The sequence below is a fragment of the Vanacampus margaritifer genome, chromosome 4, assembly GCF_051991255.1.
Source record: "Vanacampus margaritifer isolate UIUO_Vmar chromosome 4, RoL_Vmar_1.0, whole genome shotgun sequence".
Taxonomy (NCBI): Eukaryota; Metazoa; Chordata; class Actinopteri; order Syngnathiformes; family Syngnathidae; genus Vanacampus; species Vanacampus margaritifer.
This window is the reverse complement of record NC_135435.1, coordinates 30,684,750-30,711,360: the sequence shown is the minus strand read 5'-3', so window position 1 is coordinate 30,711,360 and position 26,611 is coordinate 30,684,750. Positions and strand designations below refer to the sequence as shown.

Genomic DNA, 26,611 nt, shown 5'->3' with positions numbered 1-26,611 from the left:
TCCGCTGACTGCAAAGAACTCTGGGTGTAATTTGTGGCATTCACAAACCAATTCAAACCCTCGTAAATATTTAATCTAAAATTTGAACGCACGCTTCTATCGCTTTTTAGAGTTTATGTGCACGATGATGCAATACATTAATTTAAAAGACACAATTTTACTTAGCTATCTTATAATAATTTGGTAAAATAACACAAAAGCGTAGGTCTTGCAGGTATTTACGAGGAGTTTATGACAAGTAGATTTTTCTGACTGGTTTTGAACGTCACAAAAGAAGATGGCGGCTCCCTGTGGTAGGATGGCGAGCCAACCGCTGCTACGTTATCTCTCTGGTTTTGAGAGGACCCCGGCGGCGAACTGTGTGTTTCGTGCGTTTTCCAACAGTCCCCTTTGCCTTTCGAACTTGCGGAACAAATTAGTGCCGGAAACACCGCGTTCCCCGTGGACACTAATGGCTGCGGTGTGTTTGCAGCGGCCGCCGGTCATCTCGGCAGAGCTGAGCCCGGTGGAGCAGCGCTATGCTCGCTTGATGCAGCAGGTGCGTTTCATACGGTCACAAAATAATGCATTTCAACATTTTATAGTGTCAGGATTTACATACAGTTCACAAAAGTGTGTTTCGCTTTGCTTTGGGGTCAGACTGCCTTCTTTTCAGGAACGTAGCAAAAGACGTCACATACAAAATGGCGGCGCCCTTGAAGCCTAAAACTAGCTAAACTTAAAAATAACTCAAACAGGAATATAATATGTATTGCGAATAAGAGTTGGGCTACATGGCCTTAAAATAATGTTATGACATCATGCCAGATAGGTTCCACCCTTTTGTCGACTAAAATAGCAAGTAAAATAAAGCCTGTCTACAACTATGCCCATCCTTGATCTATCACCAAGTGACAGGATCAATGACGTTACGGATGGTGGATTTATTGCCTTTTTATCTACATTCTCAGATGGAGCTGGAGAAAAGCATCCTGTCAGAGCACGAGCTGCGTCTGCTGGAGGACGCGGAGAGGCTGAGGAGAAAGCAGGCTGACGACTATGACGACGACGAAGATGAGCGAAACGATCAAGACATCGTACTAACGCAGGACTTGGAGGACGAGTGGGAGCGCAAATTCAAGACGTTCAGCCCCGCGCCCAGAGCCACAGGTCAGGAAGACTATAATTTAATATGCTTCTACTATTATTACTTCTTGTACTTTGGATTCTACTTTTACCACCACCACCACTACTACTACTACTACTTCTTCTAGTCCTTCTCGCACTATTATTCCCTTCTACAATTCCCAAGGGTTGGTCAAGTGTGTGCCTCGGTTGCTAAGCAACGTCCGTCCCTGTGTGTGTGTGTGTACAGACGAGGTGGATAAGGACCTGAGCTCATGGCGGCGCCTCCTGTCCGACTCTCTGGTGCTCCTGTATGAGCAGCAGGTAGGAAGCGACAAGCTGTGGCTGCTACCTCAGGCCCAGTGGCAGCCAGGAGAGACGCTGAGGCAAACGGCTCAGAGGGCGCTCGCCTCCCTTGCAGGTAAGTAGCCCAGCACCCACGGTGGCCATGTTGGGAGCTTTAAACTGAAACCAAAATGTGAAATTTGTTTGTTCAGGTGTACAAAGACATTAAGACCTGACAATAGAAAGCGATAAAAACATTGAATACCCATTTGGAAACCTTTGTTTTCATGATGTAAATGGAATTAGTCTATTCCAGAGTCATTCACGGTGGCCATTTTAAAACCGGTTTTGCATTCACCATAAAACTATTTTCTTTGCTGAGCAAATGATTGACAGCTTGTGTCTTTTTTTTGTTTTGTTTTTTTCCCCTCGTGCAGAGCCTGCCCTCAAGGCCACCTTCCTGGGCCAGGCACCGTGCGGCGTGTACAAGTACAAGCTGCCCAAAGCCGCCCGCAGCGACACCTCAGTGGGCGCCAAGATCTTCTTCTTCAAAGCCATCCTGACACGTGATTCCCTATCCAACACGGAACCCAACGGCGCCCTCATGTGGCTGAACAAACGAGAACTACAAAGCTTCCTGAAGCCGGCCTACATGATGAAAGTGGAGCGATTCGTCATTGGCCCCTGAGTCGTTTTATTAGGTGCACCTGCAACACCAAAACAGGCTTGATGCCAGTAACTGAACTGTATATAGTTCAGGTGTACCTAATCAAGTGTCTTTGTTCTTCCTTTCACTGTACAAATAAATAATTTTTCCACACATGCAGTGCACCTCTATCTGACTTGTAGCGAATTAAAAGATATACAAAGAAATTTTTAAATAATAGATATTGAAAAAAATCTTATTATCCTTACAATTTATTATTCTGAGTAGAAAGTGCTTAATTTTTTTAAAAATATTTAAAGTAAATATTTTAGAAATGTAATTGATTTGAAAGTATTTTTTTCTGTGTTACTGTCTCATGATTCATATCCAGTGGTACCTCGGAGTTTGAACACAATTTGTTCTTGCCAAGTGTTCAAAGTCTGAGTTCAATCTCCAAAACATTTGAAGAATGCTATGTTAATGCTAGCTTTAGTTCACTGCCGGGTTTGTTTATTTTACATTGGGCATATTGTTAGACTACTAAGCAGTCCTTGCGTGCCTTGTTTTAACGTCAGGTACAATGTTGAACAGCTAAAGGTGGTCCTCGTGCCAGTATTTACAGAAGTAGTTATGGTAGTTACAACGGCGCGATAATCTCTTCCTAATTCTACTGTGGTTCGTAGCACTGTATGTTTTTCTTTGCTGCCACTGGCACCGTTGTCTTTCTTTGGGCCCATGGCGAAGAAAATTGCCGTGGAAATATCAAAATGCACTCGCGAGTATGGAGCACCTCCGGGAGTATTCACGATCTGACTTGAAATGAGCAGTGCAGCATCTCAACTACCGCAACTTGAGCATTCGGCCTTGCTCGGCTTCGCTCGGCTTCACTCGGCTACCCGTTTTCAAGGTACGTTAGCTTGCTTTGCTTGGGTGTTCGAACTCCGAAAATGAGTTCCAACTCAATTTTGTACTCAGATTTTTTGGTTGAAATCCGAATTGTACTAGTTCCGAGATGCTCGAACTCTGAGGTTCCACTGTAACTTCAAATATTAAAATATGTAATTAAAAAGTAATTTGATGTATTTAATGTAATTAAAAAGTAATTTGAATGTATTATTTACGCATGATATTGAGAATGCTACAGATTATTGTCCAATCCAATATATTTTTTATTTCTTTATCATTCATTTTCAAGATATTAAATGTACAATTTAATTAATTTTTTTACACATTACTGTACATTTTTGTTATAATGATTTTAAATTGTGTACAGTATCATATAACCTGGCATTATAATGTAAAATTCGTTTTACATGATGTTAATGCATTATAATTGATTACACTTATACCTCAAATTATACAGTATTATAAAACACACACGCACACCCAGTCAGTAGATGTCAGTATTGCCACATGGCATAAAGACGATGTTGCCTGCCTGTGTTGACGTCACACTTGTAGCTTGCTTGAATACTTACTTAACCATTCATCCGGCTCCAGGTGGCGGAGTGATACCGTCACTTGCTTACGATGCAGGTTCGCGTGGGGTTCTACCTTTCATGTACAATTCTTTACAAATACATTTTGCCACTTGCCGTCGACTGAAAATGACATCCCAGGTGCTTAGAAAAAAAGGGCAACGGCTAATCATGACTCACCTGTTGTCTGGGCACCTACTCTGGAATGCTCTTGGCGAAAAATGTACTTTGCGTATCTGCTGGGAATTTTTATGGATGGCAACAGCAAATAACGTGGCTGTGTGGATGTAAGGCTTGATGTGGACTAACAATTTTACTGGAATACTTTTACTGGAACTTTGTTGATGTAATAGGACCATTTTTGATGGAGTTTGACATCTTGGAAATTTATGAGTTGCCTGCTTTTTGTGTGTTTCGACTGTCTGGCTTGAGTGCTCCCCGAGCCTGCAGATGCGATCTCCAAATGTTGTGCATTATTCAAATCTCCTTAAATTGGCATCAAATATATATCCGCCGGCTTGTTCGAAACAACTGTCACGCACGTGGTAGCCTACACTGGAACCGTAAGGTTTTTATTAGAGCCTTTTGGTTAAATTAATTTTATTTGCACATTTTGTTTTTTAAATATACAATGTTTAATTCCATTTTTAGTTTACAATACTTCAAGTGGGAATGACAAACAGCTTGACGCAAGCACGCTTACTGTAAACAAAAGCTTAAAGGGATATTTGACTCATTGAGCCATTTTCAGCAGTCAGAAGTAACTTCATTATTTTTTTTATGTACAATTGATACCTTTTAAAAACACATTTTCCCCCTTGCTGTTGACTTAAAATGACATCACGTGAGCGCAGGACTCCGGTAACGACCAATCATGGCTCAGTTTGCGCACATCACATCACATGACCAAACCCAGAAAACAGGTGAGCCGTGATTGGTCATAACCTGAGCTGTGTGCACCTGTGATGTCATTTTCGGTCGACAGCAAGTGGCAAAATGTGTTTTTAAAGGTATTAATTGTACATGAAAAATGATACATGGTACAATGGTACATATGAATAAATATGCTAATGTTAGCTACATATTTGCATTTCAGTTGATTCACCATTTTAGTTCACTATTGGCATAAGACGTAGGCCTATGTAAGGTGTTGTTTTATTTATTGTTTGTTTTTATTCTGACTTCAGTGCGGTGCTGGGCTGAGGGGGCCACAGATAGAATTTGTTGTCCAACTTTCCATTTCTATCATTTGTCCAGGATTTCATGACCGTTTGAACGCTGATAACCTAAAATTGCTTCAGATGTGTTGAAGCTCTCAGATTACAAAACGATCGGCGGTCCATCTGGTTCTATTTTTATCAAACGTTCCAAGAGGCGCTACTGAGTGAGTTCAACAGTTTGGTTCGTTAACAAGAAAGTGAAGTCGATGTTAGCGGCTAAAGCACTTGAAGCTACAAAGCCTCTAATTTTACTTTCATGTTTGCGCGGTAATTTAGTGAGCCGTAAATCGTCGTAATAAGCTGCTTTATGGCGTGTTTGGCTAAGCGCCCGCGCAGATTAGCATACATTGCTAAACGTCGCCACAGGTGCGCGAGGCTTGACTTACAGCTTTTATCATGCCAAGGAGCTTTTTCGACCCATCTTCTGTATTTTCGAAACCATGTGTATCCTGGTGAAAATATATGCACTGTATTTCAGGGATCCTCCCTGTTCTGTTCAGGATTGCTGGAGTCGAGATTAGGGTCCACCGAAACATGGTCTACGTATATAGAATTTTTTAACCTAATTCCGGTTACTTAATTCTGTCTGTTAGCGAGAGCCACTACATCGTGATAACTTACATTAATGTTTCTGCATTTGGCAATTTATTATTATATTATATTATTAGTATGGGATTTTTTTTAATGGGCTTTAGGTGAACTGATGAATACACACGCTCGCACGCACGCACGCACACACACACGCACATACACATACTCACCCACATACAAAAAAAAAAGTATATATATATATATATATATATATATATGTCTGTATATGTATATATATATATGTATATGTATTTAAAAAAAACAACAAAAAAAAAACATTTATAAATTTTTTTTAATTGATTTGTTGTTTTTTTAAAAAAAAAAAAAAAAAAAAGGAGAGCAATGATGATGTCAAATCGAATGAACAATACTGAGCTCTCCTGTAAAAAAAAAAAAAAAAAAAAAAAAAGAGATTAGGGTCCACCGGGAAGTCAAATCTCAGATTCACGAGGAGCAGTGTGACAGCGGATCGGCTCTCCCACCCTCAGCAGGGTCCGCGAGGCTTCCTGGCCAGCCAGTCTACTGTACAATGTGCTTTGTAGACTTGGAGAAGGCGTTCGGCAGTGTCCCTAGGGGAGTTCTGTGGGGGGTGTTTTGGGAGTAGGGGTTGATCAGGTCTGTTCGGTCCCTTTACACCCGGTTTGGTCTGCATTGCCGGCACTAAATCGGATTCGTGAGGGTTAGACTCCGCCAAGTCTGCCCTTTGTCACTGATCTGTTCATAGCCTTTATGGACAGAATTTCTAGACTCAGCCAAGGTGTTGCGGGGGTCTCGTGTGGTAATATTGCACCTCAACTTTTTTGCATAATGATGTGGTCGTGTTGGCTTCATCAAACCGCAATTTCCAATTTTCACTGTAACTAAATAAAGTACTGAGAAATGAACTCTCAGACATTATCAGTCAAACGTATGCAGTATTCACTTGACTTGTAATGATCATTATTTTTGAGGGGAAAAAAAAAAACCTAAACATGTTTAGAGAGAAACGGAACACCAAGGCAACAGGCTCTGCCACAGGCTCGGCTAACAGACGGCGGGAGGAGGGGGGTGACACGACGGCCGTTGCGATGCCAGCGTTCGCGGCCATCTGAAGCCCTCGGCTGACATCCATCCATGCGGAGAAGGCAACCGGTGGGGGCACAAGCGCAGACCCATTTCTGTGGCTCTTGCTACAAAGAAAATCTCCAAGCGTTCTGTTTTGATAGCTGTTTGTTGCTCGACTAGTTGCTAAGTGAGCAAGATGCAGCAAATACGACAAAAAACATTTCCGTATGACTCAGCAGAGGGGCGACGGAGAAATGGTTACATTTTTCAAGCAGATCTGGTAAAGAATTTTCACTTCAAAATGTAAGCGAGACACAAACTGAGCATGCTTGTTTATTACTAAAGAGTCTGTCCTCTCCTCATTCCAATTAATTTCATTCCATTTATATAATCATTATATAAACTAGATGAAGCAATTTTTGGAGAAATTGCGTGTGAATGCTGAAATGTTAAATGAAAGAATGTAGAAAGTGGAATCAGATTGAATGAGGTGGAATGTTGTTGAAAAACACGGGCTTACGCCAAATGCTATTGAACAATTTGATATTGAAGAATGTATAATGTTCTAGAAATGTAGTGGTGAAAACGCATGAATGATGTGGAATGATACTGAATGATCGTTAATTATATGGAATTAGGTGAAATGATATTGGTGAAAATGTTTAATGTGTGAGTGACAAAAGTGCAATTTTTGGTATATGGGAATTGTGGGAATGTAAAAAATAATTTCGAATTATTTTAATATTAATAATTATAATAATAATTATTAATTATTAATGACGAATTGTTGAATGTGTCATTGGAAATGAATGAGGAATTTGTGGGTTAAAAATGTAGAATTATGTGGAATGTGGAAAGATTTCGCATAGTGACATAATATCAGATTGAATGACAAAGTGAATTCAATGAGTTTAACATTTTGAATTTTGAATTGGAACGATACGAACCCTAAGAAATGCCCTTGGTAAAAAAAAAAAAAACAACTGGAATATTTACTGGGAAAAAGTGTGGAATTGTCGCTATGTGAGAAATGGGGGAGTGTTGAAAATGGATCCCAAGGTGAATTAAATGAGCTGAACAGCTTACATTTCAAATGGGAGTGAATTTTTGAATGTCCCATTTGAAATGAATGGAGATTTTTGGGGTGAAAAGGGTTTAATTGCAGGAAAACGGTCAAAGTTAGGAATGAGAAAAATAATAGCCCGCGAAGCGTGTATTTTTGGAAGAAGATGGAATGTTTGAATCAATTGAGAAATGTCCAAATAGTCGAAGGACAAAAAACAGCGGAATAATAAATAAAAGGTAGACTAACATATGTGAATGCTGAAAGCATCCACACAATAAAGAGAAATATAGAATGGCATAATAAAAATACTTAAAATGTCGAGCTTTTGGTGAATCAATTTATGCTGTTATTAACATACAAAATATTTACATAAAAAAATACGACTAAACATAGTGCTTATGTCCAGCATGGCAAATGGGCCAATCATTGTAAAAGTGCTTTTAAGCATTCAGGCAAAAAAAGCGCTTAAAATCTCTCGAGTCCTACTACTCATTTAAATGCAAGTGTGTGACTTGCATGATTAAGTGCACGCTGGCACCGCGTGTGGCCACGAGTGTGTGTTTATTGTGTTGTTGTTGTTGACGCAACACATTAAATCGAGCACCTAAATGTTTTATACTGTATTTCACTTGTGGCCAATGGCGCCGCGAGTGCATCCATCTCCAGTGAGTGTGCGCATGCATTAGCAGCAGAAGAAGCATTATTGTGTCCGCACTTTCCCCAACTACACTATCTGTACTCGCTATCTGCCTCGCAACGCAGCAATGTCTTGCGGAAGCAGCAAATGGCTCATCATACACGGTTATTGTTCCATGGCCGCGTCTTTTAAGTAACCGTCAACAATTGTACATTTGTCATCAGGAAGGCCTGTCAGCAGTAACTTTCAACAGTTGTTTGCCGTCACAAAGCCAACGCCTGGAAAAACGAGTATTCATTTTCAGGTCAGTCATCTTTGAAGCAGTGCATACGGTTGCTCTCGCACCAACACACGCATGCAAACACACTCACACGCACGCAGCAACTCACACTGTGTCTGGCAGCGAGACCTCCGGCCTGCGGGGCCACACGTCCTCCTCCCTTTCCCGGATCCGCCACCTCATTCACATCACCCGGCAGCTCCTTCCCCTTCCCCGGGAGCTGTCAATCCCGTGTGTGTGTGTGTGTGTGTGTGTGTGTGTAGGGGACGGGGTCAACGGACAGCAGGAGGGTGAAGGTCAGGTCCTGCTGTGCCGTAAAATGGCAGGATGGCTGACCCCGACTTCTTCCGTCAATCAACGCAATGTGTTCATCTCGTCTGATTGGCCGCCAGTCACCAGTCCCGCCTCCGGGGTCAGTATTAGCATACGGAAAGCGAAGCCCGGAACGAATATGCTGGCTGTCGGTATCAACACAATGGTGAGGAGTCCGATATTGCGGCAGGAGTTTTCGAGGCAGGGTTCGGGCTTCAAATGTAGGTTTCAAGCCTTTTGGTAGGGTTTTAACTCTTTGACTGCCAAAAACGTTAAATAACGTTTAGTAAAATCCTATGGAGGAGTGCCAAGGACGTTAAAAGACGTTTGTTTCAAAACAGAGGTGAAACTAACCATTTTCTATTGTTGATTACTGAAAAACGGAATAAGGTAGAAACAAACTTTTTTTTCTGATGAAAGATGAGAGTCCAATCTTTCATTTGGTAGTATGTGTGTTTCCATAGTCCAAACACGTCATTTTCTGTGGACCTTGAAAGATCAGTCAAAATGCTTAAATCGGCTGGCACCCACGGCATCCCTTTTCTGAAAACGTCTGGCAGTCAAAGAGTTAAACAAAGGGTAGGGTATCAAATAAGGCCTATGTTTTTCAAGATGGCTTTGGACTTAAGCGTCTGGAAAATTTCCAGGCAAAAAAAAAAAAAAGTTGTATAATACTTCAAATTCAAGTTCAAAGCCAGCATTAGGGTTTCATGAGGGTTTCAGGGGTGCGGCCATGGCCAGTCCTTGTCACTCTCGAGCCACCCACCTCTAAAGGAAGAAATTGATACCTGAGACTTTTCTAGCATTTTCACATAGATGCAGTACTTTTTGTAAATGAACAAATGGCTAGTTAGCATTTGAAATTAGGTTTCAAGAGCGAGTTAGGGTGTCAAATTAGGGCATCAAATAATGCCAGCTCTCTATCAGCGGAATGGCTCGCGGTGCTCTATTCTGCTGGCAGCGTCACGTGAAGCGCCCGGTCTCCTTCCAAAGACCTTTCGGATGGCCGTCAATGGTCCCTGTGGGCTCACTAAGCTGTTACACTTTGGCAGCAAAGTCGCTCCCCCTCCCAAATCACCTAAATCCCCTCTAGGGGGCTCCCCAAACATCTGGCAGGAATGTAGCAAAGTCAAGGTCCCGTCCGGGGTGGCATGGCGAGGTCATGTGACACGGGGCTTTCAACGTTAAAAGGAACGCGCTCTGACTGGAGAATGCGCCTTCAGAGTGCTAAATGATAAAAGGCAGAAGGGGTGGTGGGATGTCGGGGGGGGGCCTGAGGGACAGACGTCAGGCGGGCTACATATGGCGTGCATGCTAAAGCGCAGAAATGAGCACAGTGGGTCCCTGGTGGGATCAAAATCATGAAAGTTAGATGGCTCTCATAAAGGAGATAGTGAAGTGACACAAGCTAAAGAAACACAATCACAAAACCTTTATTGAGCCGAGTCACAGATTTGATGTTTGAAAATAAATCTCATACAAACTAGGGTGATCAGGCGTCTCGTTTTGGCCGGGACAGTCCTGATTTTCAGCCTTGCGTCCTGAGTCCCGGCGGATTTCACCAACCTAAGTTTTGTCCCGCTATTACGCAAGTCTCGTCCAAAACCAATTCAAAGAGAATCTCATGGTTCAATTCCTTCTTATTTACTTCCAAATCCAGATTGCGTTCTCATTTTCATCTGTCCTGCTGCGACAAGCTTATGCATGAATGGACCGTCAATGCCGCTTACCAATCTTGCCACACCGGAAGTGCCTTGGCAGCCATCTTACGTTGCCACTTTCTTTGTGCCCATTACATTGATTTCTGGGTGGTGTTTCCATGTTGTTGTTTTTTGTTTTCAAGGCAAAAATGTCATGGTGTATGGCATAAAATTGTACCAATAATTCATATGTAATGCTGCATTCGAGGATGGTCGTAAGTCAGAATTTCCGACTTCAAACCAGGAAGTGTGTACGGAAACGCCCCCTTGAACTCGGAAATTCCACTTGAGAAGTGGAATTGAAATGTCCTACATGTGACGTCACTCTACAATGGCGACCCCTTTGGAAACACAGACCGTGAATGGTAAAACTTTACTAAAAATGTACTCGAGTATAAAACTAGATAGCTTTCTTCATTCCTAAATATTCGACATAACTTCACGTAACACAGCGTACGTGACAGTATGCCGCTAACTCCCTGCATGAAATTATATGATGAACTACTGAACTGTATAGATAATTATGAAATAAGATAAAAACAATATATGAAGCAAAATTGTTTGCTGGAGGCCAAAATGAGTTTTGAGGACCAAAAAGAGCTATTTATCACTAACCACCATTTTGGTTGTTCCCTTTGGCCTCAAACGCTTTCAGGTCGGAACTGGGAAAAAACAACAACTCGGATATATGCAACTTCCGACCTTCCTCGAATGCAGCATAAGTCGTGAGTAGCAGGCAGAACTACAACTATTTCTTGCCTTCGCGGCTAAGAATCATGGGAAATGTAGTCCTTATGTCATCAGTCGCTACAGTACAAGCTGAGTTTTCTATTGGTCTATTTGTTTTTCCAGTGTTACAATGACCGGCGCAAGGTAAACGGCACAACCAGCTTCCAATACAACTGAACAAACAAGTTTGGATAATGGTGAGTGCACTGTATTGACTTGTTTAGTGCTGTTGAAGAGTCAACAAACTAGCATTTAGCATTAGCTACTGATAAGCACGTCAGCAGTCCAATAAGGTTTTAAGACAGGCTTCAGGTGTCAAGTTTAAGAATTAACGTTATCAGGGTTAGGGTTTTAAATTTAGATTCCAAACTTGGATAAGGGATTTGGAATTCCTTTTGAAGTTGGTGTTCATTTCTCAAATTCACATTTTAGTGAGGGTTTAGCGTTCCAATTTGAGTTTCACACTTGGGTCAGAGTTTCAAACAAGGTTTAGGGTTTCAAACAAGTGTGCTGACTTGAAATGAGGGTTTTTCAACCCAGGTTAGGATTTGAAATGTTTTCGAGGATTCAAGCCTGTTACCATTTCAGTGGCCAATGCGATTGTTTCCCTGCACATGATCCATTCCCCCCCCCCCCCCCCCCCCCCCCTGAGTGAGTCAGCATCCAGCGAGACGTGTAAATGGGCATCAAACAGCTATAAGACGATGTTCACTTGGGGTGCTCTAATAGAAAGGGAGCGCCTGTGATGTAACGCAATAAGAGCGAGGCAGCAACTCCACCACATTCTTTTCTTCCATTGCACTCGTCAGTACTTACTCCAGCACAGGAGCTTGCTGAGCATACATTCTTAACAGAATCCCTTTTCAAATTAAATTTCAATGAGCCCCTCAGCTCATAAGCAGAGGCTCTCCTGACAACTTAATTCATAATTCAGTGCTGAGCCAGGACCCCGAGGGCCGTAATCGCCGCCTAAATGGAGGAGCCGCGCCACTAAATGGGATGTTTGTTTGCACCTAAACCTCTTTACGGCCGGCGAGTCCACAGCTCAGCACTGCGCCGGCCTGGGCCGGGCCGTCTCGCTGGGGGTGGTCGGGGCAATTTGCTGACAGGCTGCTTTGGAAGCCGAGGTCTGCCGAGGGGGTTTTGGAGATGTTTAAAAGAGACGTTCACCTGGAAGGAACGCGCAAAGACTAGAGCGCCTCATCGCATATTAATGTTCCAGTGCCGTTGTTTAGGAGATAAAACATATGAGCAATGTCACACAGCATTGTGGCTGACGGGTCGTGTGGAGCCTTTCAAACAATGGTTAGGGCTTCAAGGCAAGCAGGGACAGTTCCAGGATTTTTTTCCTCTCCTGCGGATAAAGGGGGAGAAAATAATTTATAAAAATATATTTGAGAAAAATCACATGAAATGCTGGAGGGGTTTAAGAGGGGCTACACAAATTTCTGGAGCCACCCCCTAGCACCATTCCTGAGGCTAGGATTTTAAAATAGACGGCATTTAAGTTTCATGACAGGGAGAGTTTCATCAAGCATTAAGGTTTCAAAACAGGATTAGGGTGTCAAATTGACCTGTTTAGACAAGGTTACGCTAGGTAAAAACGAACCCAATATGGGTCCAAAAGGGGCTGACCCAACTTTTTTTTTTTAACCCAACAGTTGGGTAAAAAATAACCCAAAATGTGGGCTGACCCAACATTTTGCATTATTCATTTAATTTAACCTAACTTTTTGTTTATGCATTTAACCCACTTTTTGTGTTAAATGAATAACCCACAGAGTTGGGTTGAAAATAATAACCCACAAAACAACCTCAAAAATTGGGTTGTTTTGTACAAACGTCAAAAGATTGGGTTGAGATGTGGGTTCTTACATGAAATAGACAAAAAGTTGTGTGAGGGTTTCAAAATTGCTTTAGGGTTTCAGGTCAGGGTTTGGGTTTAAAGACAAAGCTTGTGTTAAGTAAGTATGAGGGTTTCAATATTGTTTTGTGTGAAACCCAAAATATTGGGTTGCTTTGTGGGTTCTTAATTTGATCCAATTTTTTGGTTTACATAGAAAAAGTTGTTTCAGCCCCCTTTTGGCCCATATCGGGTTATTTTTGACCCGCCTATTTTTTTTTTTTTTAGAGCGTAGGGTTTCAAATGAGCGTTTCAAGGGGAGGCTGGGGTTTTTAAAATGGCTTTAGGGTTTCAGATTAGAGTTAAATTAGGGTTTGCTGCCTGGATTTAGGGTTCATGTTAGGATTTCAAATTCATGTTTCAAATCTAAATTTTATCAAGGGTTTAGTGGTTCAAATTAGACTTTTGAGGCAGTTATGGCTTCAAATTAGGATTTCAAAAAGAGAGTTAAGGCTTCAAGTTAGGGTCAAGTCAGCGTTTGAAACATGGATTATGATTTCATGTCTGTTTTAGGAATCAAGTTAGGGCTTCAATTTAGACAAATTTGCGGTTTCAGCCATGGATTGGATTAAAAATTCAGGTTTCAAGCCGGGTTTAGTCTTGTAAATTCCGCAGTCAAATCTTGATCTCGTCTTGGAGCCCTAATTTGAAACCATTGCCACGTTTTCAAAACCTAATTTTTATCCAATCCCAGTCAAAGGTGGACCAGCATCAGCTCACAAATGAAAATGGAGCTCCTTTACATGCTGGCATTGGTTGAAGTGAGAGTTGAAAATGATGCTTATTTATGGCAAAAAAAAAAAAAACTGCAGCGCTGGCCCTGGGCCACGTGAAACACAGCGCTAATAAACATGCATCAAAAATGCATGAACATGAGCAACATGCTCAGCACTCATACAAAGTGAGACAACAAGAGGACGTACACAAAACACAATTTCCATCGTCCTCTTTGACAAGCGCTGTTTGTCATTTTGCTCTGGAACATGTTGTCGGAATGCGGAGACACTCGAGTTCAGTTTAGTTAAAAAATACGGTTACAAAATGCTGGACCTTTATACAAGATGATAGATGTATTAAGGTCATTAGTACTGCTAAGTTGTAGCGAAGAAGGAGCTGAGCCGAAAGGCAAAGCTCTCGATTTACCGGTCGATCTACGTTCCTGCCCTCACCTATGGTCACGAGCTGTGGGTCGTGACCGAAAGAACAAGATCCCGGATACAAGCGGCCGAAATGAGTTTCCTCCGCAGGGTAGCCGGGCTCTCCCTCAGAGAAAGGGTGAGAAGCTCGGTCATCCGGGAGGGACTCAGCGTCGAGCCGCTACTCCTCCACGTTGAGAGGAACCAGTTGAGGTGGCTCGGGCATCTGGTTCGGATGCCTCCTGGACGCCTCCCTGGGGAGGTGTTCCGGGCATGTCCTACTGGCGGGAGGCCCCCGGGGACGACCCAGAACACGCTGGAGAGACTATGTCTCTCGGCTGTCCTGGGAACGCCTTGGGGTCCCGTCGGAGGAGCTGGCTGAAGTGGCTGGGGAGAGGGAAGTCTGGGCTTCCCTGCTTAAAGCTGCTGCACCCGCGACCCGACCCCGGATAAGCGGAAGAAGACGGACGGACGGAGTACTGCTATGGTGTTTCCTTAAGATGGTACAGGTAATAAGAGCAGTGGTGCCACAATCATGATTGGCATGTAAAATACTTATTTAGAAACCAAAGCCACAGCACTGTGGAAGAACGCATGTCGACTGACATGTACACACAGTGACATCACAACTAATCTGGGGTGGGGGGGGTCGATTTATCAGGTGGGACTTCCAACAAAGAGGACAATCATGTTCATAAATTAAATACACATTACTTTTGATGAGCTGCTACATGACATTATGCTACTGATAAACAACAATCCTTTGCTCAAGACCTAGCCGAGGCGCCAATACCCGAGGGCCTGCGTGCAAACACACACACACACACACACACACACACACACACACACACACACACACACACACACACACACACGCACACACACGCACGAGCCAGGAGCAACAGTCAAGCCCGTAACGCACTGAGAGGGGAAACTTTTGCGAAGGTCACGACCCTGACGAGAAGTCAACATTCGCTACCTTAGCAAATAATTGCAAACATTCACTCCTCAGTGGGATACAGGTCAGGGTTATTATAGTTTTGGAATTTTCATTATAGTTATTTTTTAATTTCATTTTGAGTAAAAAAAATTAATAAAATCGTCTCAATTAGTTTTCAGGGCGCCTCAGTTTTGCTTAGTTTTAGTTATTTCAAAAATGCTTAGTTTTAGTTAGTTTGAGTATTAGTTTTCATATAAAAAAAATTGCATTATTTGTGTGCAAGATTTAAAAAATATACCATAATGAAAAAAGTAACTAGAGCTGTCAAACGATTACATTTTTTAATCAGATTAATCACATCTTAGAATTTTGATTGATGAATCACTATGCTTTTTATCAACATTTTTTTGCCGACCAAATTTGAAGTGCACCTGTTATGTGTTAATTCTTTCCATATTTAAATGTTATGAGGATTCCTTCCATATTTTTGATCCACAGCATCTCATCCTCTTCTTTTTCTAATCAATTAATTACTTGCATAATTAAAGAAAAAATTAAAATACCCCAATATTTTCGACTAGAACAAATATTCAAAATGTCATATGCAAAAAAATTATTAAATGCTTTACTTTAATGTATGTATTTATGTTTATTGCTGAAACACAACCTGCGCTACCTTAAACGTAGCCATCTGCTTTCAAAGCTAAATGTTCAATCATCAGCGGTAAAAATTAATAGTGTGGTTAATCTGCGTTAACACATGATTAATGCGATAATTTCTTGTGATTAATCAACAAACTCATTGATTTAACTTTGACAGCCCTAAAAGTAACGCACTTCTTACCAAGTATTGCATTTTGGATGAGTTACGAAAAAGCAGGCGATGCGAGCCATTGGAGCCAAAAGTCAAACATGCAAAATTGTCGCCGAGGAGCGACGTCATTTGAAGATGACGTCACTTCTGTACGACAATAAATTTACTTAAAATCACATTTAAAATCAACCCCAATGGCCCATGTATTCAATTTATTACCACGGATAAAAAATGAAGGACATTTAGCAAACCCAACAACAGTAGCGCATTAAAATAAATGTTATTCCCAGAACGTGTTGCTAAAATGAAGAGAAAACGGAAATTCAGCAAATCGAGAGCACCACGGAGAGAGAGAGAGAGAGAGAGAGCCAGAGCACTGAGGGAAATGCTAATTTTCAGGGCGAGGGCAGGAAAGAGACAGATGAAGATCCTGACAGATGAAGATCCTGACAGTGGCATACAGAGTTTGAAACACAGACAGAATATGCAGGCAGATGCTGTGACAAGCGGTGGACTATCAGGATTGTGGTATTGGAAAAAACAACAACATTTGCCCTAAGTCTACTAACACTAATCCCGACCCTTGACCCTTCTAACGCTGACCCTAACCTCAACATTTAACCCTACGGCCTATCACAAACAATTAATCATATATCAGTGACAAACACAATTTATCTTACCAAGCAGATGTTAATGTAAAGACGCTCCATAGGTGCATTTTTTTTTTGTGTTGTATAACTTGGAAATTCAAAGTACGTGTTAACTCTTTGACTGCCAAAAACGTTAAATAACGTTTAGTAAAATCCTATGGAGGAGTGCCAAAGACGTTAAAATACGTTTTTTTCAAAACAGAGGTGAAACTAACCATTTTCTATTGTTGATTACTGAAAAACGGAATAAGGTAGAAACAAACTTTTTTTTCTACGGCCTATCACAAACAATTAATCACATATCAGTGACAAACACAATTTATCTTACCAAGCAGATATTAATGTAAAGACGCTCCATAGGTGCATTTTTTTTTTGTGTTGTATAACTTGGAAATTCAAAGTACGTGTTAACTCTTTGACTGCCAAAAACGTTAAATAACGTTTAGTAAAATCCCATGGAGGAGTGCCAAAGACGTTAAAATACGTTTTTTTTTTCAAAACAGAGGTGAAAGTAACCATTTTCTATTGTTGATTACTGAAAAACGGAATAAGGTAGAAACAAACTTTTTTTTCTACGGCCTATCACAAACAATTAATCACATATCAGTGACAAACACAATTTATCTTACCAAGCAGATATTAATGTAAAGACGCTCCATAGGTGCATTTTTTTTTTGTGTTGTATAACTTGGAAATTCAAAGTACGTGTTAACTCTTTGACTGCCAAAAACGTTAAATAACGTTTAGTAAAATCCTATGGAGGAGTGCCAAAGACGTTAAAATACGTTTTTTTTTTCAAAACAGAGGTGAAAGTAACCATTTTCTATTGTTGATTACTGAAAAACGGAGTAAGGTAGAAACAAACTTTTTTTTCTGATGAAAGATGAGAGTCCAATCTTTCATTTGGTAGTATGTGTGTTTCCATAGTCCAAACACATAATTTTCTGTGGACCTTGAAAGATCAGTCAAAATGCTTAAAATCGGCTGGCACCCACGGCATCCCTTTTCTGAAAACGTCTGGCAGTCAATTAATGTCAATCTTTCAATGCTGAGTTTTTTTCCAAGGGTTAAACCGAAATCCTTCTCATGAGATCTTTTGGTGTAAAGGACTGCAAAAAATGCAAACGCCAACGAAAAACATCATCCATCCGTCAACGCTTTGCTCCTTCACTTGATGATTAGACCGACCGAGGTCTCGCGCGATATGCTGATACGCTGTCTGTGTGTCGAGTAAACGTCAAAGAAAAACACAGGCCGGATTATAATTAGCAATAAAAATGTTTGGTCGCGTCACACCAACTACAACGCAAAGTTAATATTACTTGTCATCACACATGAACACGTTCAAAGCGTCTGCGCGACAGCTGGATAATTCGCACTCGTATTGCTCTCGTCAGGCCGCAAAATCGGAAAAATATCGGGGCCCTGTCACTGAGGCTTGTTCATGCTTGGCGGACTGTAATTAGAGCCGCCGCATCGGCCATCTATGAGCTGTCACTTTCACTTGGCAAATAGGTTGATTTTGTTGCCGCGTGTTCATCACAGCCTGCTGGCCCGTCCAAGGGACTTGATGATCATCACCTGACAAACATGAATATCTGACTTAGCCCAAAAAAAAAACCACACTCACCCCTCAGCAGCACCTTGCAGTTTTCTATGTAATCACTGCCTGAGCATTCATGTAATTATTTAGAGGACTCGATTGATTTTTTTCAAACCGTCATATTATTCTACAAGAGCAGTACTCTTAAGTACAATTTTTCTCGACACCTCTGGTCGTGACGCAACAGGTGTGGCGTGGGAGTAGGAGGGGTGGGTAACGCCAGAGGCGCTGCAGCTGTCTCTGGACCTGATTGGTCCCCACGACACACCACTAATCCCATAACCACGATCACCCCCCCTTGTTATGCTAAGAAGTTTACTTCATGTATTATAGTCTGGATACTAAAATCTATGTGGCATTTTACTATTACCTTTTTTTTTCTTTCAAGTATGCAGGGTCCATTTGTCACACAAATATTTATGAATCTTGAACTGACAACCCTTTCGGTCCTTACAATAATGTTTCATGCATATTTTAGTAAAATCTAACATAACAATAACGTATTTATAAGAAGAATATAAACTGAAATACTTTAGTTTAAATGCGTATATTATCCGTGCACTTGTGTTAGCCTCATAAAGACCATTTGGTGACATATTGTAAATGTAACCTAACGCTTGATTGACATCTCTTATCACATTTTTTTTTTTGCTGACATCAGAGGTTGAGGGGGATGACGTTGCCATCTCGTAATGGAAAGGTCGTCACCCTGCCCTCCTCCTGAGACCGAGTGACCTCCATTAAGACACCAGACCCATTACAGTGATACTGAAAACGGGCACTCTGTGGGACCAAGTCATTATTCCAAGCAGTGTTGGTAACTTTTGGATTTTCTATAGACCTATCATAGTTTCTCACACTAGCCATAACCCTAGCAACCAAATCTAAACACTAATTCTAACCCTAATGTTTTGTCCCCACTACCTGCCAACAACCTAACTAAGGTTAAGGTTGGTGGGAGAGCAGCAGTGTTAGGGGTTAGTTGGTTATTAGGGTTCGACTGTGGGGAAAAAAGTCATTACTACCACCCTACCCAGTTTTTCGGTACTTGCATGCCGCAAAAAGCACGACAGGCAGACAAAATTCTCTCGAACCCTCCGCACCCTGGTCTTCCAGCTCCTTCCCTTAAGTAGGCGATTTACGACAATGCACATGAAAGCCAGCAGACACTCGAATAGCTTCTTCCTTTTTGCTATCAATTTCCTAAAGTTGACCCAAAATTTCATCATGGCACTAATTTTGCCATCCATATGTGACAATATTACTGTACTGTATTAATCATTGTAGCTCCAGCTCTCTAGACACTTTAAAGTGTTCATAATTTCACATTCATGTATGAATCACAGTTACTGGTCACTTTCTTTTTGCTTGATGTTTTTTCCGCATTGTTTGCACAGCTGTCATTGGTTGAGCACAAACACACTTCAGCACAAATGATACCCTTGCGTTATGTTAAGACTATTTTTTGTCACATCTTTTTTTTTTATCATAGTTGCTTGTTACTGCGATACTTGCGTAGCTCATACTATCAGGGACAAATTCATTGTGTGTTTTTACCTCCTTGGCCAATAAAGATGATTGTGATTCTTCTTCTTTTTCAATGTAAAACGTTAACAATGAGCACCTGAGTTTAAAGAGAGCCTAGCGGCGTGCCAGTCGGTCAGGTTTTTCCCGTAAAGCGTTGCTTCCAGCTGCGAGTGTGGACACAGGAACCATAGAAAAGACACAGCGGTTGTTACTTCAGAGGGGTTCTAAAGAGGCCGGGCCGCACATGTCCGCCTGCGCCATTACCCGCCTTAACAGCGGTGATTTGTCGTTCGCGCCCGGTGCGACGTGGCGCACCGGGAGTGAGCTCTATTAAAAAGTCATTAAAGCCAAGAGAAAGCGCGGCTGACTCTGAGCGTCTTGCCGAAAGGCTCCTGTGGAAATTACTCCATCCATCATAATTACACCAACTGGCCAGTGGGCTCTGTGAGGCCAAGTGACGCGGATCCCACCATGACCTCACCCAAGTGGCTGCAAGGAGGAGGAGGAGGAGGAGGAGGAGGAGGAGGAGGAGGAGGCAAGAGATAAAGCAAGGAAGGAAATTTGAGGCCCGGAGGCAAAGGAGGGAAATAAGGCTGGATTTGGAGGAATATATCTTCTCTGCGTGTGAGCGTCTGGCTTTGGTCGCAATGACATCAGATAACAAGCTGGCCTCCCTTTTGTCCGCAGCGTCCTGAAAGCTCCGGCACTCGCATAAAATGGCCGCCGTGATGTCACCAAATCGAGTCACAAATGCAATAATTGTCATTTTTGGTACTCTAACGAGGACATGATGGTAGTGGCCTGGTCGGATGCATTTACATCAGATTGCTAAAAGCAATTACTATGACTCAAAATCCAATTTTTAACATTATGGGAAGGCTTCTGAGAAGTAGTGCTTTTTTAAAAAAAAAAAAAATTTTGCTTTAAGAGGGTTGAAATGACAGACCTGAGGGCACCCCTTACAACATCTAAGCATGGCTGTGATGAGACCCCGAATTGTCTCCTGCGACATTCTGCTCAGAGTAGCAGTGAGGCGATCCAACTTTCCTCATTATGTGGCTTAATAGTGTGTATGACCTCCACTTGAATGTATGAACAGCACTGGGGCGAATTCTTGAAACAACAAATGTGCTCCATTGTGGACTTTCCTCCCGACTTGCATCAGGGCATTTGCGAGCTGATTGAACTTTCATCACAAAGTGGCTCAGTGTTGTTTCTAACCTCCATTGTGCCAGTATGCGTCCCCTAAAATGTCTGGGCAGAGTCTTGATAAGACCTTGATTTGTCTTCCAGGGGACTCTCCTTAGACCAGTGCATCAGCAGTGAGAACCAATTTTGTGATTTTCTACACAATATGGTTCCTCCCTGTATGTACTCCCTTCAAGTCTGGTTACAATGAGATAACAAATAGTCTCTTGGGGGGCACTCACCTTGCTCACTTTCCGAGTAGTGTGTGCAAGGGTTATTTAACACTAACCCTTGCACCCACTACTATGAGTATGTGGCATTCATGTGCCTGTGTGCGCTCCCTACAATGTCTGAGCAAGCTCTAAGTCACTCAAACCTGGATCAGGGTATCAGCAAGCTAATTCATTGTCTGTGAGTGTTCACATCAGAGGTGGCAAATCCGGATCCAGGAAGTAAAAACCCTACCACAGTTTGGCTTTAGGCCCTGATGCTAGCTAGCTCCCTAGGAGCTCCCTAGGAGCTAGCTAGCTAGCTAGCATCAGGGGCTAAGGCCAAACTGTGGCAGGGTTTTTACTTCCAGGTGCTAGCTAGCTAGCTCCCATGGTGCTTGTTCACCTGCTAGGGAGTTAGCTAGCACCTGAAAGTAAAAATCATAGCAGCTTAACGAGCACCATGAGAGCTAGCTAGGGAGCTCGCCAACTAGCACCTGGGGCTAAGGCCAAACTGTGGCAGGGTTTTTACTTCCAGGTGCTAGCTGCTCCCATGGTGCTCGTTTACCTGCTAGGGAGTTAAAAAAAAGTTAAAAATCATATGAGGCCAAACTGTGGCAGGGTTTTTACTTTCTGGACCTGGATTTGCCACCTCTGGTTCACATAACATGACCCGTATGCACTCCCTACATATGTGGGCAAACGCTTGATTAACCTCACCTGCAATGCGTAGGAAAGATCCATGTGGGCCTCCACGTGATGGGAACATTTGGGGTGAACTCCTCATGGGCAGTCTGTAACCCCATTGCATGAGCATGGCCCTGTGCCTGTATGTACCCCCTACAAGGTTGTGATCGATTCACAATCATTGTTTCTTCAAAGGGATGATTTTGAGCAGTGTATTTATTGCATCCTTCTGACAAAACAGTGATCATTTCTTCACTCAATATTTGTCAGGCTCTCCGGCATGTGACATTGCTCACCAGTAATTACAGTGTTTTTTTTAATGGTCAATTTCTGATTTACTGTAGGAGCTTTGTTTTATCACACACATTTAGACGTGTTTGTTACGAGGCCCAGATTGGAAAGCAGCACTGTCAGAAAGGCAAACAACACGATGTGCAAACTGTCAAGGTGTTTTACGCTGTAATTCAAGCAAAGTTTGTCTTAGCTTTGCTCAATGTGACCTAGCTGACAACGTTAGCAACACTCACACAAGCTAATTAGCTCGCAGGTTTATGAGGATACGATTTTGTTGCCTTAAGAGTCTTGTAGTCATGTCTTGTAATGATGTAGTTCTGTGGTCTTCAAGTCTTGTCTGAGATTGTGGTCTTGTGGTTTTCTGGTGTTGTGCCGAGGTCTTTTAATGTTTGGTCTTCAAGTGTTGTTGTGTTATGATCCTGATGTGTTATTTTCCCAATGTCTTCTGGTCTTACAGTCTTGTGGTTTTCTACTCTTGTCTTGTAGTGTTGTGGTCTGTTCTGGTTTTGTAGATTTGCGGTCTTTAAGTCTCGTAGTATTTAGGATTTTTGTCTTGGCATCTTATGCTCTTGTCTTGTGGTCTTGAGCTTAATGGTCTTGTAGTTTTTTGGTCTTCTGGTCTTATAGTCTTCTGGACTTGGAGTATTGGGGTCTTCTTGAGTTTTGGCTGCTCATGTAAAACCAGAGGACGACCATGACCATGAACGACCAGTCTGGTTCTTCCATCATGAACAAACTAAGTTTCCTCTGACTAATATGAGCAGAAGTGGACTTAAGAGTGTAGCCGCCATTCATTAGTATTCACTTACTAAGTTACACCATTTATTTTCACATTTTAAGGTGATCAATTCAAGGCAACTTTGTTAATTTTACAAGCATGATTATCTTTCCAGACAGTTGTTGTTGCTCTAGTGAATGTCACCTCCAGCTTTTCAATCATGGTTTATTTCTTTATTTTGCCCAGCAACAAGGCAAAAAGGCGCCGCCCCCTTTGGCTGTGATTTAAAGCACATTTGCATGAATGCTCTTGTTGAGGGAATTACAAGCATTCATTGGCCAGAGTGAAAAAAGTTTTAATCCAAGTCTCTCTCCAAAACTTTTGTGGAGATGCCCGTGAGCAAGGTGCCTTCACGTCAGACTTTACAGGGAGAACAATTTATCGAGGATTCAATGGAATTTTTACATGGCAAAAAAAGAAAAGATGGGATTATTGTTGTGGCTCGACAACCGGAAAAATCGGGGTGGACTAAGTACAGCCCACTCTATTCTTTATCACCAGTTTTATGACACTAGTTGCATTAATTTAGCCGTCCCTTACCTCCTAAAATTGTTTAATTAAAAAGTCTCATTTTTGTATTCACTTCTTGATTTATTGTAAATAATAATAATAATAGAAGTAAAAATGTATATATATATATATATATATATATATATATATATATATATATATATATATATATATATATATATATATATATATATATATATATATATATATATATATATATAATTAAGCTTGGAAGGCATGTTGATAATAAGTAGACCCATAAAAAAGTCTGAAGTACCCATGCCCGGAAAGAGTCTGGATGTCTTTTATTTCATTTTGAAGCGCCCCCACCATCTCATTTTGTATTCAGCAGACACGCTTTTTGATGTTTGTCCTCTCCGCTAGTGCTGCCTGGCGTCAGTGTGTTGTGGGATGCGCGGGCTGGCGGCCTCGCCAACGGGCTAGAGGAAACATCAGCTTGGAGGCGCCGCGTCAGGCAAACAGGGGGACAGAGAGGTGCAAGGCAAGGACAAAACACTGCTTTTGAAATGTCTGATGTGGCAATGAGAGATTAACACAGATTGTGCATGGAAGTGGGACAAAATATCCAAATTGTCTGATGCAATACAATTTTGATACACTGGCATCAAATATGGATATTGCTATTAAATATCAAGGTGCTGAAAAAGAATTCCACTGCTGCTTTGATGTCTTCAAGGCTCATCCTGGTGAGGATTTGAGCGAAATTGGCTCAGTAGCACCCCCCGGAGTTCTTTGAAAACGGAGCCCTTGAAGCCAATTTCACTTAGCAACGTGGAATTTGGAAAGACATAACTATCATGAGTCGGCCCACAAAAAAACGTCTCCAAAACTCATTCCTGAACTGGCACAGGAAGTCTGCCATTGTCGTTGGAAGCCCCCCAAAATGGACTCCATTCCGCCATGTTTAAAAAATCCATCCCCTGAACCGAAGCCTGTTTGACCTACCGAAAAGTCACAAGAGTCCACGTGTAGTGCCTCTCTATTTTTTTTATTTTATTTTATTGAGCAAAATGAGTTTGGTAGACATGTCAATCGTGAGTGGGACCACAAAAAATTCTCAAGAAATAATTCCTGAAAAGATAGGAAGTGTGACATTTTGTTTTGAAGGCCCAAATATGGACTTGTCTTTCCGACAAAATAACTTAGCAACTTAGCCAACTGAGCAACATGAAATGTGTCATGAGTAGACCCATGAAAACTTGTGAGCACTGTTTTTTTCTAATTGAGCCCAGTAAACTAGTTTCACGCAGCAACCTGAAATTTGGTGGTTGCTTCTATCATGAGCAGACCCACTAAAAAGTCTCAAGAAGCCATTTGTGAAATGGCACAGAAAGCCGGATATTTTGGTTTTAAGTCCCCAAAATTTACTCGGTCATGCCTCCCTGATTTATTCATTTTTAAATCCAGCCCCCAAAGCAAGTTTCAGTGAGAAACATAACATTTCGGAGGAATATCTAACACTAGTAGAACCATAAAGTTAAACTCTCATAACTCATTGCTATCGTTTTCATTAAAAAAGTGACATTGTATCAAATGCAGCATGGTATTTCCTCTCAAAGTAGAATAAAGATAGGTGAGAAGGGGGCCAGCGTAGTGGAGTGGAGGCTGCTAAATGAAAGATCAGGAGCTGTGGAGAGGAAGAGGAGTGGGTGGCAAGCGGTGGCGTATTGTCGGGGAGTAGGTGGAGGAAGAGAAAGCGCTCTCTTCAGCTTGGAGTTGAGTCACGTCTGCCAGGTTGTAGCGAAATAGGTGGGGGGAGCGAACGAGCGTGTGATGCTAACACGCATTTCGATTATGATGCGGTGTCAGTGGTCAGCGCGCCATGCAGGCTTCCTGTTGCCTGGTTACTGCGTGGCGGCACTGTCTGTGTTTGGATGTGTCATCCTCCCGCCGGTGGGTGTCTGCACGACTCCGCCATCACTACGTCTGCCGCCGCTAACAAGTGTCAGCATGCTGACAGGGGGCGCTAACGGTGGCTACAGGCTACACTGTGGGGCCAGCACTGGGAAGTAACGAAGTACGAGTATTCTGTTTCCGGTCATGAGTAGATTTTACAGGCATCTGTACACTCCTTGAGTATGCTTTTTTTCTGATTAATTTTTAGTCCCTACATTTGAAACAAGATATGTATATGTTTTACTTTTGACTTTGTCGTAATAGGCTTGCTACTTTTTCAACCTCTGTGGATGACAACACAATGTGAAGAAAGACATATTGGTGGGGTCTTATAAACGAGAACAAACAGTGATAACAGCGAAATATAGGAATGTGAAGTAGGAATCAGTGAGACCTAATATTGACTGAGACAGATGTGAAGAAGCGAGACGTGGCCATAACTTCAGTAAAATAAATCTTTACATGAATAGGTTGTCTGTGCCCCCACCAGGGTTATTGTAGTTTTGGAATTTTTCATTTTAGTTAGTTTTTATTTCGTTTTAAGTTTTTATTTATTTATTATTATTTAGTTTTAATTAGTTTTCAAGGTGGTTCTGTTAGTTTTTATTTGTTTTAGTTATTTCATAAATGCTTAGTTTTAGTTAAGTTTTAGCTAGTTACAGTATTAGTTTTCATAAAAAAAATAAAAAAATTTTTTGGATTACTTGTGCTCAATATTTAAAAAACACCATGGGAGCAACGTCATCTGAAGGTGCTTTTCTATTGGCTGCTGCTAGATGACTTACTCCGGTTGATATCAAAATAAATCTACTTAAAATAACATTTAAAACCATCCCCGAAGGCTCATGCATATAATTTATTACCAAAGAGAGAAAAAAAGGACCCTGACTTCATCAACAGGTTTAAATCTGACGTCACTCGACAATGTTGACCCGATCGAGACACAGTCCGTGAATGGCAAAACATAATTTACATGATAAATAAACACATTTGTCTCAGTATTTATTATAACATTAGTTTAGTTATTCATTTAAAAAAAAAAAAAAATCAGAATCAGCCATCTTTGTTGTTTACATTCACTTTGAACGATTTGAGGTTGGAACTGGGACAATTCGAGTGGGATGATTCACAATTCCCACGTTCCTTGAATGCAGCATTGGGAAAATGGCTGTCCCCTGAGGTAAATAGTAAATGGAGTGAACTTATATAGTGCTATCCACACCAGATAAAAACACAATATTAAACACAATACTGTGTTTGTGCTAGTAGATATCGAACATACTTGTATTATTGCTAAAATGGTAATGGTAAATGGCACTTACTGATAACGCAGCATCAGGCGCAAGTGGGGGTTCAGTATCTT

At 41.6% G+C, this 26,611-nt stretch overlaps 2 protein-coding genes across 2 annotated transcripts in view; both read left to right on the top strand.

The window, feature by feature from the left end:
- The first annotated feature begins 88 nt into the window (after positions 1–88).
- Positions 89–2,209, top strand: mrpl46 (mitochondrial ribosomal protein L46). Its single transcript, XM_077563616.1, has 4 exons — positions 89–538; positions 951–1,149; positions 1,355–1,525; positions 1,827–2,209. Exons 1-4 carry the CDS (start codon positions 278–280, stop codon positions 2,075–2,077), a joined length of 882 nt encoding a protein of 293 aa, XP_077419742.1. The 5' UTR covers positions 89–277; the 3' UTR covers positions 2,078–2,209.
- Positions 2,210–2,672: 463 nt separating this feature from the next.
- ntrk3b (neurotrophic tyrosine kinase, receptor, type 3b) overlaps positions 2,673–26,611 on the top strand; it is a 269,219-nt gene continuing 245,280 nt past the window's right edge. Inside the window, exon 1 of the mRNA XM_077563793.1 lies at positions 2,673–2,942. Coding sequence (XP_077419919.1) covers positions 2,855–2,942 — 88 coding nt within the window. The 5' untranslated portion in view covers positions 2,673–2,854. The remainder of the gene's footprint in view (positions 2,943–26,611) is intronic.

What these genes read in the sequence shown, in the direction of transcription:
- mrpl46 (XM_077563616.1), top strand. Translation starts at nt 278, where the DNA reads ATGGCGGCTCCCTGTGGTAGGATGGCGAGCCAACCGCTGCTACGTTAT. An exon ending in ATGCTCGCTTGATGCAGCAG is followed by an intron (nt 539 to 950) that starts GTGCGTTTCATA and finishes CTACATTCTCAG; the next exon opens with ATGGAGCTGGAGAAAAGCAT. An exon ending in CCCCGCGCCCAGAGCCACAG is followed by an intron (nt 1,150 to 1,354) that starts GTCAGGAAGACT and finishes GTGTGTGTACAG; the next exon opens with ACGAGGTGGATAAGGACCTG.